Source organism: Capra hircus, chromosome 10 (assembly GCF_001704415.2).
Source record: "Capra hircus breed San Clemente chromosome 10, ASM170441v1, whole genome shotgun sequence".
NCBI lineage: Eukaryota > Metazoa > Chordata > Mammalia > Artiodactyla > Bovidae > Capra > Capra hircus.
In genome coordinates this window covers 35,919,331-35,931,872 of record NC_030817.1, presented here as the reverse complement: position 1 = coordinate 35,931,872, position 12,542 = coordinate 35,919,331, and the positions used below count along the sequence as shown (strand labels likewise).

Below are 12,542 nucleotides of genomic sequence, written 5' to 3'. Positions count from 1 at the left end.
TGCACCTTAAGTGGTAGTGTAATTTTTTCTCCCTTCTTGCTGCAGACAAGCTAATTATAGTTGGTGGCAGGGTGAAGAGCCCAGTGCTAGTCTATTTTGGTCTGAGCTGCAATCTAAGAGTAGAGCAGTACCATTCTTGATTTTTCATAGTACTTCAGCTTCTTGGATGCAGTTTAAAAAAGCCTCGTTGTATTTTACAACCCATTACTTTAATCTGGTTTTAAATTGAAGAATCCAGTTGCATATTAAAGGTGAATTACAGTGCCAATCTAGGGGAGGAATCATGGGGAGGGGTGGAGTGAACCATTGAACAATAACAGGGCGTCTTGGGGAGACAAGAGAATGATGGTGCCAACATGCTGAAAAATCAACATCCTTTTTTACTCTTTTCAACATGAGCATATAAATAATCACTTTTTTCATTTACACCTAGAAAGTTCTGAATTCATTTCTCAGTGCATATGTAGAAGCTCTGACTGTTGTTAAAATGTTTGGCATTTATTTGCATAAGTGTGCCTTGAAACATCACTGTTTTATTGTACTTCAGGGAGATAAGGCCAGTTGGAATTTGAGGAAAGTCTTCATTAAAAATTAATGTAAAAATTGAAGTGTTATCATATTCCAGCATATATAACACAGTTATTTATTAAACAAACATTTAGCATTTGCTCTGTGCCAAGTAGGTACCCAAGCACTTAAGAATATTATTACATTTAATCCTTGCAACCATATGAGGTAGAAGGGGCTATTATTAACCCCAATTTACAGGGGAGTTGGGACGTATCCAGGATTTGGACCAGACAGGCCAATGCCAGCTCCAGAGTCAGTACTCTTAAGCACCACGGACGCTGGGCCACCTTCCTGGTCTCCAGATTATGTGCAGAAAAGCCAGATAAAACAGCACTCTGTAGCCAGCTCCTTGGTCCGAAGCCTCCCTGGAGGGTTGGGCTGGACCACCAGTGCACCTTGAGGATTCCTGGGGCCCAGATGAAAGGCCAGGCCTGCTCCTTAGCCTTCTCCCCTGGGGCTACCCCTGCCCTAGACTCTCCCTCTTGTAAGGGCAGCAATACCCACTAAGAAAGAGGAAGATCCACACCCCTCTTGCAAACCAGGTCCTTGGGAGACAAGTTCCAAGAGAAAGAAAGAATTCAGAAGTTGAAGATAAAGATAGAGCTTTCAAGCTCTTTGCTCCTCCTCCCCAAAGTGCCATCTGCTCGTCTGTCTGCCCTGTTTTGTCCTTGGTCCACATCTGAGTGCTTGTTAACCTTGATTTCTCTAGCGTGTTATTAACCGATGCTTGAATTGGGTTAACTCAAGATTTGCCAGATTAGACCTCCTTATATTGATTAGAGTGAATTCAGTCATCGATTATGGGTATTCAATTGGAAGTTGCCAAAGTTCGAATTGTGGTGCTAGAGAAGATTCTCGAGAGTCCCTTGGACAGCAAAGAGCTCAAACAAGTCAATCCTAAAGGAAATCAACCCTGAATATTCAGTGGAAGAACTGTTGCTGAAGCTGAAGCTCCAATACTTTGGTCAGCTGATGTGACGAGCCGACTCATTGAAAAAGACCTTAATGCTGGGGAGATTGAGGGCAGGAGGAAAAGGGGGCAACAGAGGATGAGATGGTTAGATGGCATCACTAACTCAATGGACATGAGTTTGAGCAAGCTCCAGGATTTAGTGAAGGACAGGGAGGCCTCCCATGCTGCAGTTCATGGTTGCAAAGAGTCAGACATGACTGAGCAACTCAACAACAACAGAAGTTCTAGGAAATAATTTGTTTTCATAAGTATTACCTCTGGGATCTTGTTATGCTATTAATTTTCTTCAAAGACCTGTTTTTTTCCCATAATACAGAGGTAACTGCAGCCCAGCCCTTCCTTGAACTATCACAAGTCCCAAATTAATTGGTTCTTATTAATATTATTTTATCAGTCTTTTCATGCATTTCAAGGTAATGAAATCAGTTGGTTAGATTTAAGAAAGCAGAGAAAAACGCAGATGAGCAGAGTAAGAGAATGAGAAATGAAAACTTTTATCACTTTGTTCTCTCCAAAGAAAGAATGATTATTTCGTTAAGCCTAGTGATCTTAAGTGACTTAAGCTTTCACTCTGGTTACCAGCAGTGGCAACCCTCAAAAAGTCTGACTTTATAGTAATCAGCTTAGGTCCCCACAGTGAGACCCACTGTCATTAGAAAGACACCCTAACCAAATTCTCACCTCCACCCAGTCTATCCCCAAAATGGTAGCTCTACCAGCTCCGTGAGCCCTAACTTTAGGAGTCCATGTTTTCTCCTGTGACTAAGTGTCCCATTACAGAAGCTTCTGCCTACATTATATTGCTTAAGAATATACTCTTGCCTTCCTGGAAGCACAAATTATTTTAGCATCACTTGCTGACTGCTCTGTTTTGCATATGAAATAACTTTTAAAAAATCCAACCAAAAAGGAAAATGAGCAAAAAAGCTATCTGCACTAAATAAGGAAAAGTCTTAGCAGAATACTAAATCATCTACCAGGTGGCCAAAATTCTGACTCCAAAAACCAAAGGACTGGTTTTCATAGTTAAAAAAAACACACACACACACACACAAGGAAACAGCCACTTGATCTCTGTCCCCACCTGCCACCTGTCCATTCTCCAGAAGAGGTCTCTCCCATTGCATGAAATTATTTCTTCTCCTCCTGGCCCGAATTTCCTCTTTCAAACCAAACATTTTAAACCTTAGTAAAAGAAGGAAGGAAGCTGAGAAATCTGAGAAAGAATGAGATAAAGAGACTTAGAACCCATGAGTAAGTATCCTCCTCACCTCATGGGGATGAGCCTCGACTGGAATCTGGTCAGAAAAGCCTAGCAGTGGTAAAACACAGCCCCAAAGTCAGTGCTTATCAGCTCACTGTGGAATTCTCTTCCCCACCGCCCCCCCACCAGGAAATTTAGGAATTCTGAGGAAGAAACCCTTTCTGAGATGAACCATGCTGATTATTTAGTTGCTCCACCCCACCACACACATAACACTCTCTCAGGAAATAACAGATTTGCAGTGCTCCCCCTCCCCCGTCATAGGGTTAAACTACGTCAGCCCTGTCTTCCTGGAGTCTCCTCACAGGCTTGGTAGGAACCTCCCCTGTGTGGCTGCAAAAGCAAGTCTGTTCCATCTTGTGGCCGTTGGAGGTAGAACATTTCGACTGAGACATCAGTGAATGACTAAAGCTGACTCTTCTTGGAAAGAATGTGCTGGTTCCTGAAGCCCTGCTGGCGGCTGTGCACCCTCCCAGAACTTGAGGCCTGCTGGAGAGGACAAGTTCTTCGGCGCTGAGGTCACCAGACCAATGGGAGCACGGTGTCTGAGCGTGAGGCCTCAGGTCCCCAGCCTCCTCTCTGCGTGGACCCTAGAGAAGCATGGAACCTCCGGGTCTTTCTACAGGGAGGGCCTGAGGAGCAGGGAGCAGTCAGTGTCCTAGGTCCAGGGAGCTGGCAACCATCATCCTCTTCCTTCTCATATTCCTCCTGTGAATCTGGGAGTCAGAGCCCCAGACTTGGGGTCCGCTCTGCCGTTTGGAGATCGTGAGGGCAGAGACTGAGCCATTCCCTTGTTCACCCTGCCTTTAACTGCCAGGAGCTGTGCCGTCCGGGCCTGGGGCCTGCGGGATTGATGAGGACAGATGCCACCTCTTGTCCCAGGGAGCTTCCGTCCTAGTGGGGCCCAGAGGCCACTCCTCCCGAGTCTGCTGCTCAGACCGACAGCAGACAGACCAGCTGTGGTGTGCTGGAAGGGGCCTGGATCCTGGAGCTGCCACTTTGTTGCCGTGTGGCTTCTGGACGGGCACATGAGTTCTCAGAGCCTGTGACAGACACAGTAGGAAGAAGGCTGAAGCGCACACTGGTTAACTTTCTGGGCTCATATTCCAGCACTGCCCCCTAATGGCTGTGTGACCTTTGAGACACTATTAAGCTCTGTATTCTACTTCTCCAACTGTAAAAGGAGTGCCTACTTCATAGGGTTGTCGTGAGGATTGAAGAATCCGTGTGAAAGTCCCAGGGCACTTGATATTAGCTCTCAGTTCTTAGCTACCATTTTAATCATAAAGCCCTGATCCCCTCGTAGGCCTCATAATGGTCAAAGTGTGAGCAGACCCCAAGGAGGCATCCTGGGGGCTGGGAAGGGCCAGGGGTGACTGATGACCTCTGTTCTTCTCTACTGACTCTCACAGCCGTGGCTTTGGGCAATCCAACTCCCTCCCGACAACCAGCTCAGTGGGTGGCGGCATGGGCAGGCGGAATCCACGCCAGTACCAGATCCCCTCCCGGAATGTCCCTTCCGCCCGCCTTGGCCTCTTGGGCACCAGCGGATTCGTCAGCTCTACCCAGCGTAATACCGCAGCCAACCCCACCATCATGAAGCAAGGAAGACAGGTCTGCTCTGCCCCCGGGAGGAGGGTGGGCCAGCCAAGCTCAGGGCCTGAGGTTCAGGACATCCCCCCAAATGACCCAAAGGCGAAGGGAGAAGCCCAGAGGGGCTAGGTTGAAGACAGTTGCCCCTATGCTTCAGAGGTTTGTTTGCAGTTTCTCTGGGAGATAAAGCAAGGAGCTTTCTTAGCATTTATATCTGAGGCAGATAACTCCTTTGACAGGGTCCCAGCTGTGGTGGAAAACCCTACAGGGGAGGAAGGAGACTGAGGGAGGCTGTCAGTCAGTCGAGGCCACGCTGCCCAGAGGTTCTCACCGTGTGATTTAGAGCCAGCGTCAGTCCCCTGGCTCGTCGTCTCAGGAGTCCCTCCCCTGCACTCGCACCCTCTGCCTCCCACCTGTGTAGCCCCTGCCTTGTGGGGCTCTGCGGGTGGGGGCTGGGATTAGAGGGACGCCAAGTGAGTCTGAGGTTCTGGGTTTGTCATGAGAAAGTAAAGGATGACAGCTTGGTTTTAAAAAACAGGAAACCGTTCCTGGCAAGACAGGCAGGATTCACTCCCCCGGGGAAGCAGCCCAGGGTAGGAGAAAACCCCAGGCTTGACCACTGTGGGAAGCCACCAGATGGATCCAGGAGGAAACCACCGCTAGGACACCCGCGTAAGAACAAACACACAAGCTGAGTTGTGCCAGCTCGTTGCCAGCTGAGAGGTTCTTTTTTCCTCCTTCTCCCTTTGTAGTAAATTGTAAGAACCTCAAAGAGAAAATCAAATGAGAGCCCTGAAATAGTTTGTGCTCTTCGTTGCAGACATTTATAGAACTCCCCCCATTTCCTAGAAAAGTGATAGGAAAAGCAGAGACAACAGAAGGGATAAAGAGAGTTTTAGAGCCAGCGAGGGAGACTGGTGTCCAGATTAAGCTGAGGCTTGGAGAAGAGCCTGGGGCTGAGGGGTAGTGTTGAGTAAAATGAATGGCATCTAAAGCCCCTCTCTCTAAATAAGCAGACAGATCGCGCTGGCCTAGGAGCCCTTTCCCAGAAGTTAGCAGAGTTCTCCCAGGGTATCTGCCTCCTGGATTCTGGCTGGTGGCCCTGCTCTCATCCACACCCCAGGTGTCTGGACTAATGGATTCTGCTGCTTTGTTTTTCCCTAGAACCTCTGGTTCGCCAACCCCGGGGGCAGCAATAGCATGCCAAGCCGCACCCACAGCTCTGTCCAAAGGACCCGCTCACTGCCTGTGCACACTTCGCCACAGAATATGCTGATGTTCCAGCAGCCAGGTAGGGCCCAGCCCTCTATCCCTCGTTGTCCTGTCGGGGAGGCCAGGTCACCAAAATAGATGCCCCAGTGAACTCAAGCGGAAAGTGCTTAGCCTCGACTGCCACCTTGCATTCTTTTGAGCTTATAGAAGCCTTTCCTTTTTTAAACCATGCCTTGCCAGCATGAATTGTGGCCTGTTGGCTCGGAGCCAGCACACGGAGCCCCAGAATTGGTTGTGATCTGACACGGGGGTATTTTGGATCCTAGTCGTATTTCTAGATTGATTGACCCAGTGACATCACTGCAGGGCTTCCAGGGGAAGTTGGGAGGGGTTCCATGTATGGTGTGTGTGTGTGGTTGGTGTGTACATAGAGGGATGTGTAGATAGACAGAGAAAGAGAAAATTCCATGGTGGTGATGCTGAGAGACCCACCCCTGGTTTGGGAGTGCTTTGCGCACAGGATTGTTGATCATCCATCTTCCCTTTATTTGGGTAAAGAGCAGCCTGGTGCGCCTCTCGTCAATTTCACCTTTGACCCTGCATCCTCAAACAGAGTTGCCAGAATTACATTCAAGGGCCTGCACCTTTCTCTGTGCAGACAGTTGACCTCTTACACTCCGTGAGTAATACAAAGCCCCATAAGCGATTACTGCATGGTTTGCACCTGGAAGAAGATCCTCACCCTTTCTGGTAGATGCGCTCTGTACAATGTCTAACAGGAGTTTGAGGGGAAATGTCACTGTGACCTGGGTGGGCATGGAAGCTTCTTGGAGGTGAACTTCAGGGAGCAGAGGGTAAAGAGATGGAAAGAGGAGGGTGGGGTTGCAAGTAGAAGGAGCTTAAGAGAGCCAAACCGGAAGGATACCAAGTCCTACAACGAGTTCCGCAGTGGCTTGGTGGCCGGCTCAGGCTGAATGAAGTAGCAGTGTGCAGCCCAAGGGAGCTGGAAAGGCTGCAGCTGATGGTGGGACCCTGAACCCAAGGCCAAGAAGCTGGGATTCCAGCTGCTCTCAGTGTGGAATTGAGAGGAGCTTTTGAGCAGGGGGACAGGCCAGGGTGAGCATAGAGGAGTGAAGAGTGTGCAGGCTCGAGGGGCGGAGGTGAGGCCACCAAGGGGTGGGGAGGTGCCAATGGCAGGAAGCCACCAAGGCTCCAGATATGTCAGGAAAGAGAAGAACGTCGGCATGCTCCAGATGCTGATTTAAAGTTGCTTCTTGACTTCTAGAGCTCTACCTATTTGCACACCTTTGTTTTAAAGCTCCTTTCTTCCTTTTGATACTTGATATTTTTCTTCCCAGGAAGAAAATACTTGATAGAATTTGGGGGCTGTGAAATCCTGATCCCAGGTCATTTAGTCCCAGCCTCTGCTTTCATGTAGAATTCTGTATAATTTACTCCCAGTAAGAGAGACTTTGGAGACAAAGTGAGACTCTGGAGACTCTGGTCCTACCATCAGCTGCAGCCTTTCCAGCTCCCTTGGGCTACGCACTGCTACCTCAATTCAGCCTGAGCCCGCCACCAAGCCACTGCGGAACTCGCTGTGGAACTTGGTATCCTTGCGGTTTGGCTCTCTTAGCTCCTTCTACTTGCAACTCCACCCTCCTCTTTCCATCTCTTCACCCTCTGCTCCCTGAAGTTCACCTCCAAGAAGCTTCCATGCCCACCCAGGTCACAAAATCTGAAGACATCTTGGGCACGAGATCTTTCACCTGGAATGAATAGCTCACCCTAACCTCAACCCCAGGACTGCAGCCCAGCTACCCTGGCATAGCTGACCACTCTCCTCTAATCCTGACACATTTGTAGCCTTTTCCATTCTTTCCTACCTCTTTTTCCCTCCTTGTGGCTCTCTTCCAAGTCCTCCATCATCCTGTTTATCCCTCATCTTAATTGGGCAGACCAAGCCCACTGGGAAGAGATGGGCCATTTCTGGGAGAAGAACCATTTGGGTCTGTTGATACAAATCTTTCATTTGCACGTTGCTTCCCCTCTCTGTTACACAGCAATGCTGAACAGTTGGCTTATGCTCAGGTCAGCTATGACCCTAAGATCATTTCCACCCTCTTCCCATGAAGCCTCTTGTTCCCCTAGTTAAAGAAGCAAACGCTGCTGAACAGCTTAAAAGAGAAAGTGACTATCCCCCTGGCCTCCCTACCCAGCCCATAGTCCCACCTCCCAGAGGCAGCACTTAACAGCTGATTTCCGTTTTCCTGGTAGTTCCCTGCAAGTCTCTCAGTAATGTTGTTTACATGCTGCTGGGCTCAGAGCTCTGGAACCCTTGGGTTATTGTTGTTGTTGTTTTAATCAGCCTCTCCCCAAAGCATGACAAACCCACTTCCAGCAAGGCCCTGATGAACCACAGCATTTCTAGTAACCGTGGCATGAGGACAGGGCTGCTGCTTATTTCCTGATTGTAAATACAAGTGGTGCAGCCGTAAAGAACTTGCCTGCCAGTGCAAGAGATGCAGGAGACACGGCTTCAATCCCTGGGTCAGGAAGATCCCTTGAAGCAGGAAATGGCAACCCCGCTCCAGTATTCTTGCCTGGAAAATCCCATGGACAGAGGAGCCTGGTGAGCTACAGTTCATGGATTCAACTGAGCACAGCGACAGCAGCAGCAGCAGGAGCCAGTCCTGAGTCCTGCCCAGCGCCCCTGGCCCATGTGAGGTGGCTCTTCCTGAGACATGACAGTGAAGGGTGAGGCAGGGCACTGCGTGAAAGGAAAGGAGGCTGCAGAAAGTTCCCTCCTCCATGGGCACAGAATGTTCCCTCCTCCATGGGCACAGAATGTTCCTTCTTAGCCTTTGCATCTAGGACCTGGGGGTCAGGGGCTGGGACTAGACTATAGGCATCATATCAGGAAGGCAGAAAACTTTCATCTCTACACAAGCACTACTAATAGTGAATGCATGATGGACCAGAGATGTGCGGCCAGCCCGAAATTACTGAGAAAACTGCTGCCTTCCAACATACTAATTTCATCCATTGGATGTCTTCTCAGCACTCATTTTGAACCATCTGGGCAAATCTTAAAGACCTACAGTGCATTCCAAGGAAGTTTTGATTCTGTGAACTTAATCCCATCAGGATGATGGAATGTCTCCAAAGAATAAAAAAAGGCTGGGGTCTAGAACCAGCCTCAATATTGTATGTCAACTCATGAGTCACCTTGCTTGAATCTTCGGGACGCTTCCTTCTTTCCTGGATCTACGGAATCTGTGGACCCCTTGGAGGCCAGGGTAGAGGTGATTCTTCACTTCACTCTGCTATGGACAGATTTGAGATGTTTCCCAGGACAGGCCAGGAGAGCCATCAATAATCATGGCCCCTTGCTGGCCTCTGGGATGAGTAAGAAAGATGAAGCTGGTCCCCCTCAGAGTGAGGGCTGATACCATCACTAGAAGGGTGATGAGCTCACAACCAATGTGGTGCCTGGCCAAGAGCGGTCATGTTCCTCCCAGAGGCAGGGTGTTTTCCCAACTGGAAAAGTATTTTGGAAACTGCTCACAGAAATGACTTCATATCTTGGGAGCAGATCCTGCTGACCAGGGCTCCACCACCCTTGGGATCAGAAAGTATCTCCGAGGAACCTGGGTGTGATGCTAGGAGGCCATGGAGGCTCTTCACCGCCTGGAGAGCCTGACAGGATGGGGCAGGGGGGCCAGAAGCTTTGGAGAAGCACCAGAAGGGTAGACTGAGCAGCCTCACTGAGCCCCTCGTCCTTCCCCTGCACAAAGCCACATGCAGACTGCCTTTGGCACTAGACCACCCAGATGTGAGGCAGTGCCTTACGTGGTGGCATTGCACCATGTGAGGTTACCTGCTCTTCATCGCAAGCCCCCCTTGTGCAGCGCTCACAACTAAAATCCTGCCATTAGAATCCCTGGGAGCACAGTGCACAGAGCTGTCATTATCCCTTTCCTTGTTAGTGTGAGTGAGCTCCAGGTTCCTTCCAGAGAACTACCTTTAGTGAGACCCGGAAAAGACAGAGATTCATCGGTATACTAGCTCCACAGAGGACAGAAGGCGCTGCCCCGTGGAGACAGAGGCCCAAATAGGGACCTGCTTGAAGTGCCTGATCCACGCCAGCTCCTCCCCTTCCAGTGAGCCCTGCTCAGGGTGGGCAGATGATGGGCAGGGAGGCTGTCAACTGCATCATTCTGTCACCACCAAGACCCCAGCGGGGTCCGTGCCCCCCCGTCTGACAGCCACATTCAGAAAGACCAACTCAGGGGGAGATGATGCAATACCACCTGGCACCACGTTCTCCTCGTCAGTTTTCATGAAAGCCTGGGTCCTGGAGGATCTCCCCTGTGCTTAGTTCCACAGATCTCTGAGTGAAGCCCCCAGAGAAGCGCTGCATTCTCCACCGCAGACTCGGGATGCAGCTGGCACCCGCATTTCTCCGCCCGAGCAGGCGTGGGGTTCTCTCTTCCTTTCAGCATCTCTCTCCCCCTTTCTTCTTGGTTCCCGCCTTGCCTTCATCTTCCTTACTCCTTTCATCACAGTCAGCCAGCTCCCACCTCTGCATTCTCTGTCCCTTCCTCGACAGACTGACTTTCTTGACTTCTCGACTTCCAGCAGTGCCGCCTCCTCACTTAACCAGACTCGCAGCCCTCCTGGTTACTCAGCAGAGTGGCTCCAGCTGTAGTTGGCAAAGTGAGATTCTCAAGGTTTCTCCAAGAGTGCCCCAACCTGTTTCTTACTCTAAAGTCTTGAAGACACTGGCCTCTTTACCTCAGCCTCAGGGACTCGGAGAGCGCAGCAGAAGGGCATGTCGGGTGCCACAGTCGTGAACCTTAGCTGCCACGGCTGCTTCTGTCAAGGAAGAGCCATGTGGAGGCCCCCAGAGGGGCCCTGCAGCAGCACCTTGTTTGGGTTGGGCGCTGCTTCCTTCCAGAGTCCTCTTGACCCTGGGCCTGAGCAGCAGTCCATGGTTTTGTAGGACTTCTAAAAAGGCAAAGTTAAAAGTCCCCCCTTCAGCCTCGACTCTGGGCATCCTAGAACTGGGGATCCTCAAATACACACCCTAATGTGTACAGAAATACACATCCTGGAATGGTCTGGTGGAGAGGGGAAGAATCCCTCATTCTCAGAGATGCCATCTGAGCTAAGGAAGCAGGCCTGCTAGGGCAATAACACAGAGGGCTCCGAGTCTGTATGTCCTCCTGAAGACTCAAAACTACATCTGTCTGGCCCCTTCCTGCTGCAGGGGCCGGGATAAACATGATGAGCCCCTAGGGTGAGCAGGAGCCAGGACAAGAGTTGGCCTGTAGTTCATGTGGATCTGTGGGCAGGAGATGCCCAGATACTTAGCCAGGGCTTTGAGAGAGCTGCCCACTGAGCCAATCATGGCTGAGGGCTTCCAGCCTGAGATAGAAGCTGCTTTTCATCCGGCTGGTCTCCCTCTGTCTTGTATATGCGGGGAGATGCCTCGGATCTGTTTTTACCAAGTACACAATTAAAAAGTCACGCTTAGGAAACTCTGTTGTGCAAACATACAGGCTTCTCCCAAGACTTAGAATTTTTTAGAGCCACTTCAAGATTGGTGGGGGTCATGACTCTGCCCATGTCCCCGAGGGAAGATCTGGAGGATTAAAAGCAAGCATGCCAACTTTCAACCTAAAAGAGCAGCCACGAAGGTTTGGAGATTCTGGAGCAGAGAGCCCCACATTTCTCAGCCCCCTGTTTTTGGAACACGCAATCCAAGGCTTGGGAAATGGCATTTTGCTGCGTGTTGGCAAGAAATCCTGCAGCTGAAACACTTCTCTCCAAATGTCGAGCATCTTTATTTATCCAAATCTCTCCACAGTGTTTGTTTAAAGGGGAGTGCTAGAGAGTAAACTAAATTTTACAATGAGCATATGGATGGCTATAATTGCTAAGGGTTTTTTTTTTTAATCTATTTGCTAACTGGCTATATATATAATTGTGTTTCTATTTTATAGGTTTCACACCCTGAAGGCTGCTAATTTTTGCATGCATATGATTTTCACATGAATGGATGAAAATACTAAAATACTCTTCCCTGGATTGTCTAATTGCCCCAGCCCTACTCTGAGTGCAGGGGTGGGTGGGGCCAGGGAGACCCGTTCTCCATGGCTCCCAGCTTCCCTGGAAGCCCAGCCATCCTCTGCTCATGAATTGGCAGAGTTGTCTTTCAAACCCATGGATGCTGGAACGTGGGTCAGAATCTGCTCTCCAGTGTTCCTCATAGTGATCCATTTTGCGAACCTTCTCTTTGAGAATTTTAAATAACAGAAACAACATCTGCCTCTGAATTAGCTGGTAATGGGGAACATAGATCGCAGAGGAGACCTAAATGTATAGCTCATCCAGGAAAACAAATACTTTGGTTTAGCCATTGGTTTCAACTTCCTCTCCCACCAAACCACCAACCTCATTTTTCATTCCTTCTCCCGTTCTGGCCCCAAGCGCCCCCTAGTGGAGACTCTTAGAAGCCAGGAAGCGGCCTGCAGTCGGGGCCTCTGGATTCTTTCCCCACTTTACGGGCAGAAGAGCCTAGGCCCAAAGGAAGGGAAGAACTTCTCAGGGTCACACGGGAAGGCTGCAGCAGTGCTGACACTTCCCAGGCACTCAGAACACATCCCACGGCGGGGGTTTTTCTGCCCTTCCCCATGGAATTTCACAATTTTGTCTGAGTTTCACAATAGCTGTCAGTTTCCTTCTATTTCTTGCTCCGTCTTTTTCATCACTCAATAGACATGTATGAGGTGTGCAGAAGGCCATGGCTGGGTATCATGGGAGAGTCAGAGAAATCTGTAAGCATCATAATGACAATGGTGGAAGTGTCTGCAAGGTGCTTCCAAACTAGTCAAGGATGTTCAAGACTTCCGCCAGGTGGAAACG

At 49.7% G+C, this 12,542-nt stretch overlaps 1 protein-coding gene across 3 annotated transcripts in view; it reads left to right on the top strand.

The window, feature by feature from the left end:
* The window catches only part of SAMD4A (sterile alpha motif domain containing 4A), a 228,482-nt gene that overhangs the window by 204,267 nt on the left and 11,673 nt on the right, over window positions 1-12,542 (top strand). For all 3 annotated transcript variants that reach the window (XM_018054121.1, XM_018054122.1, XM_018054123.1), the window contains 2 exons: window positions 4,220-4,421; window positions 5,565-5,691. In XM_018054121.1, coding sequence (XP_017909610.1) covers window positions 4,220-4,421; window positions 5,565-5,691 — 329 coding nt within the window. The remainder of the gene's footprint in view (window positions 1-4,219; window positions 4,422-5,564; window positions 5,692-12,542) is intronic.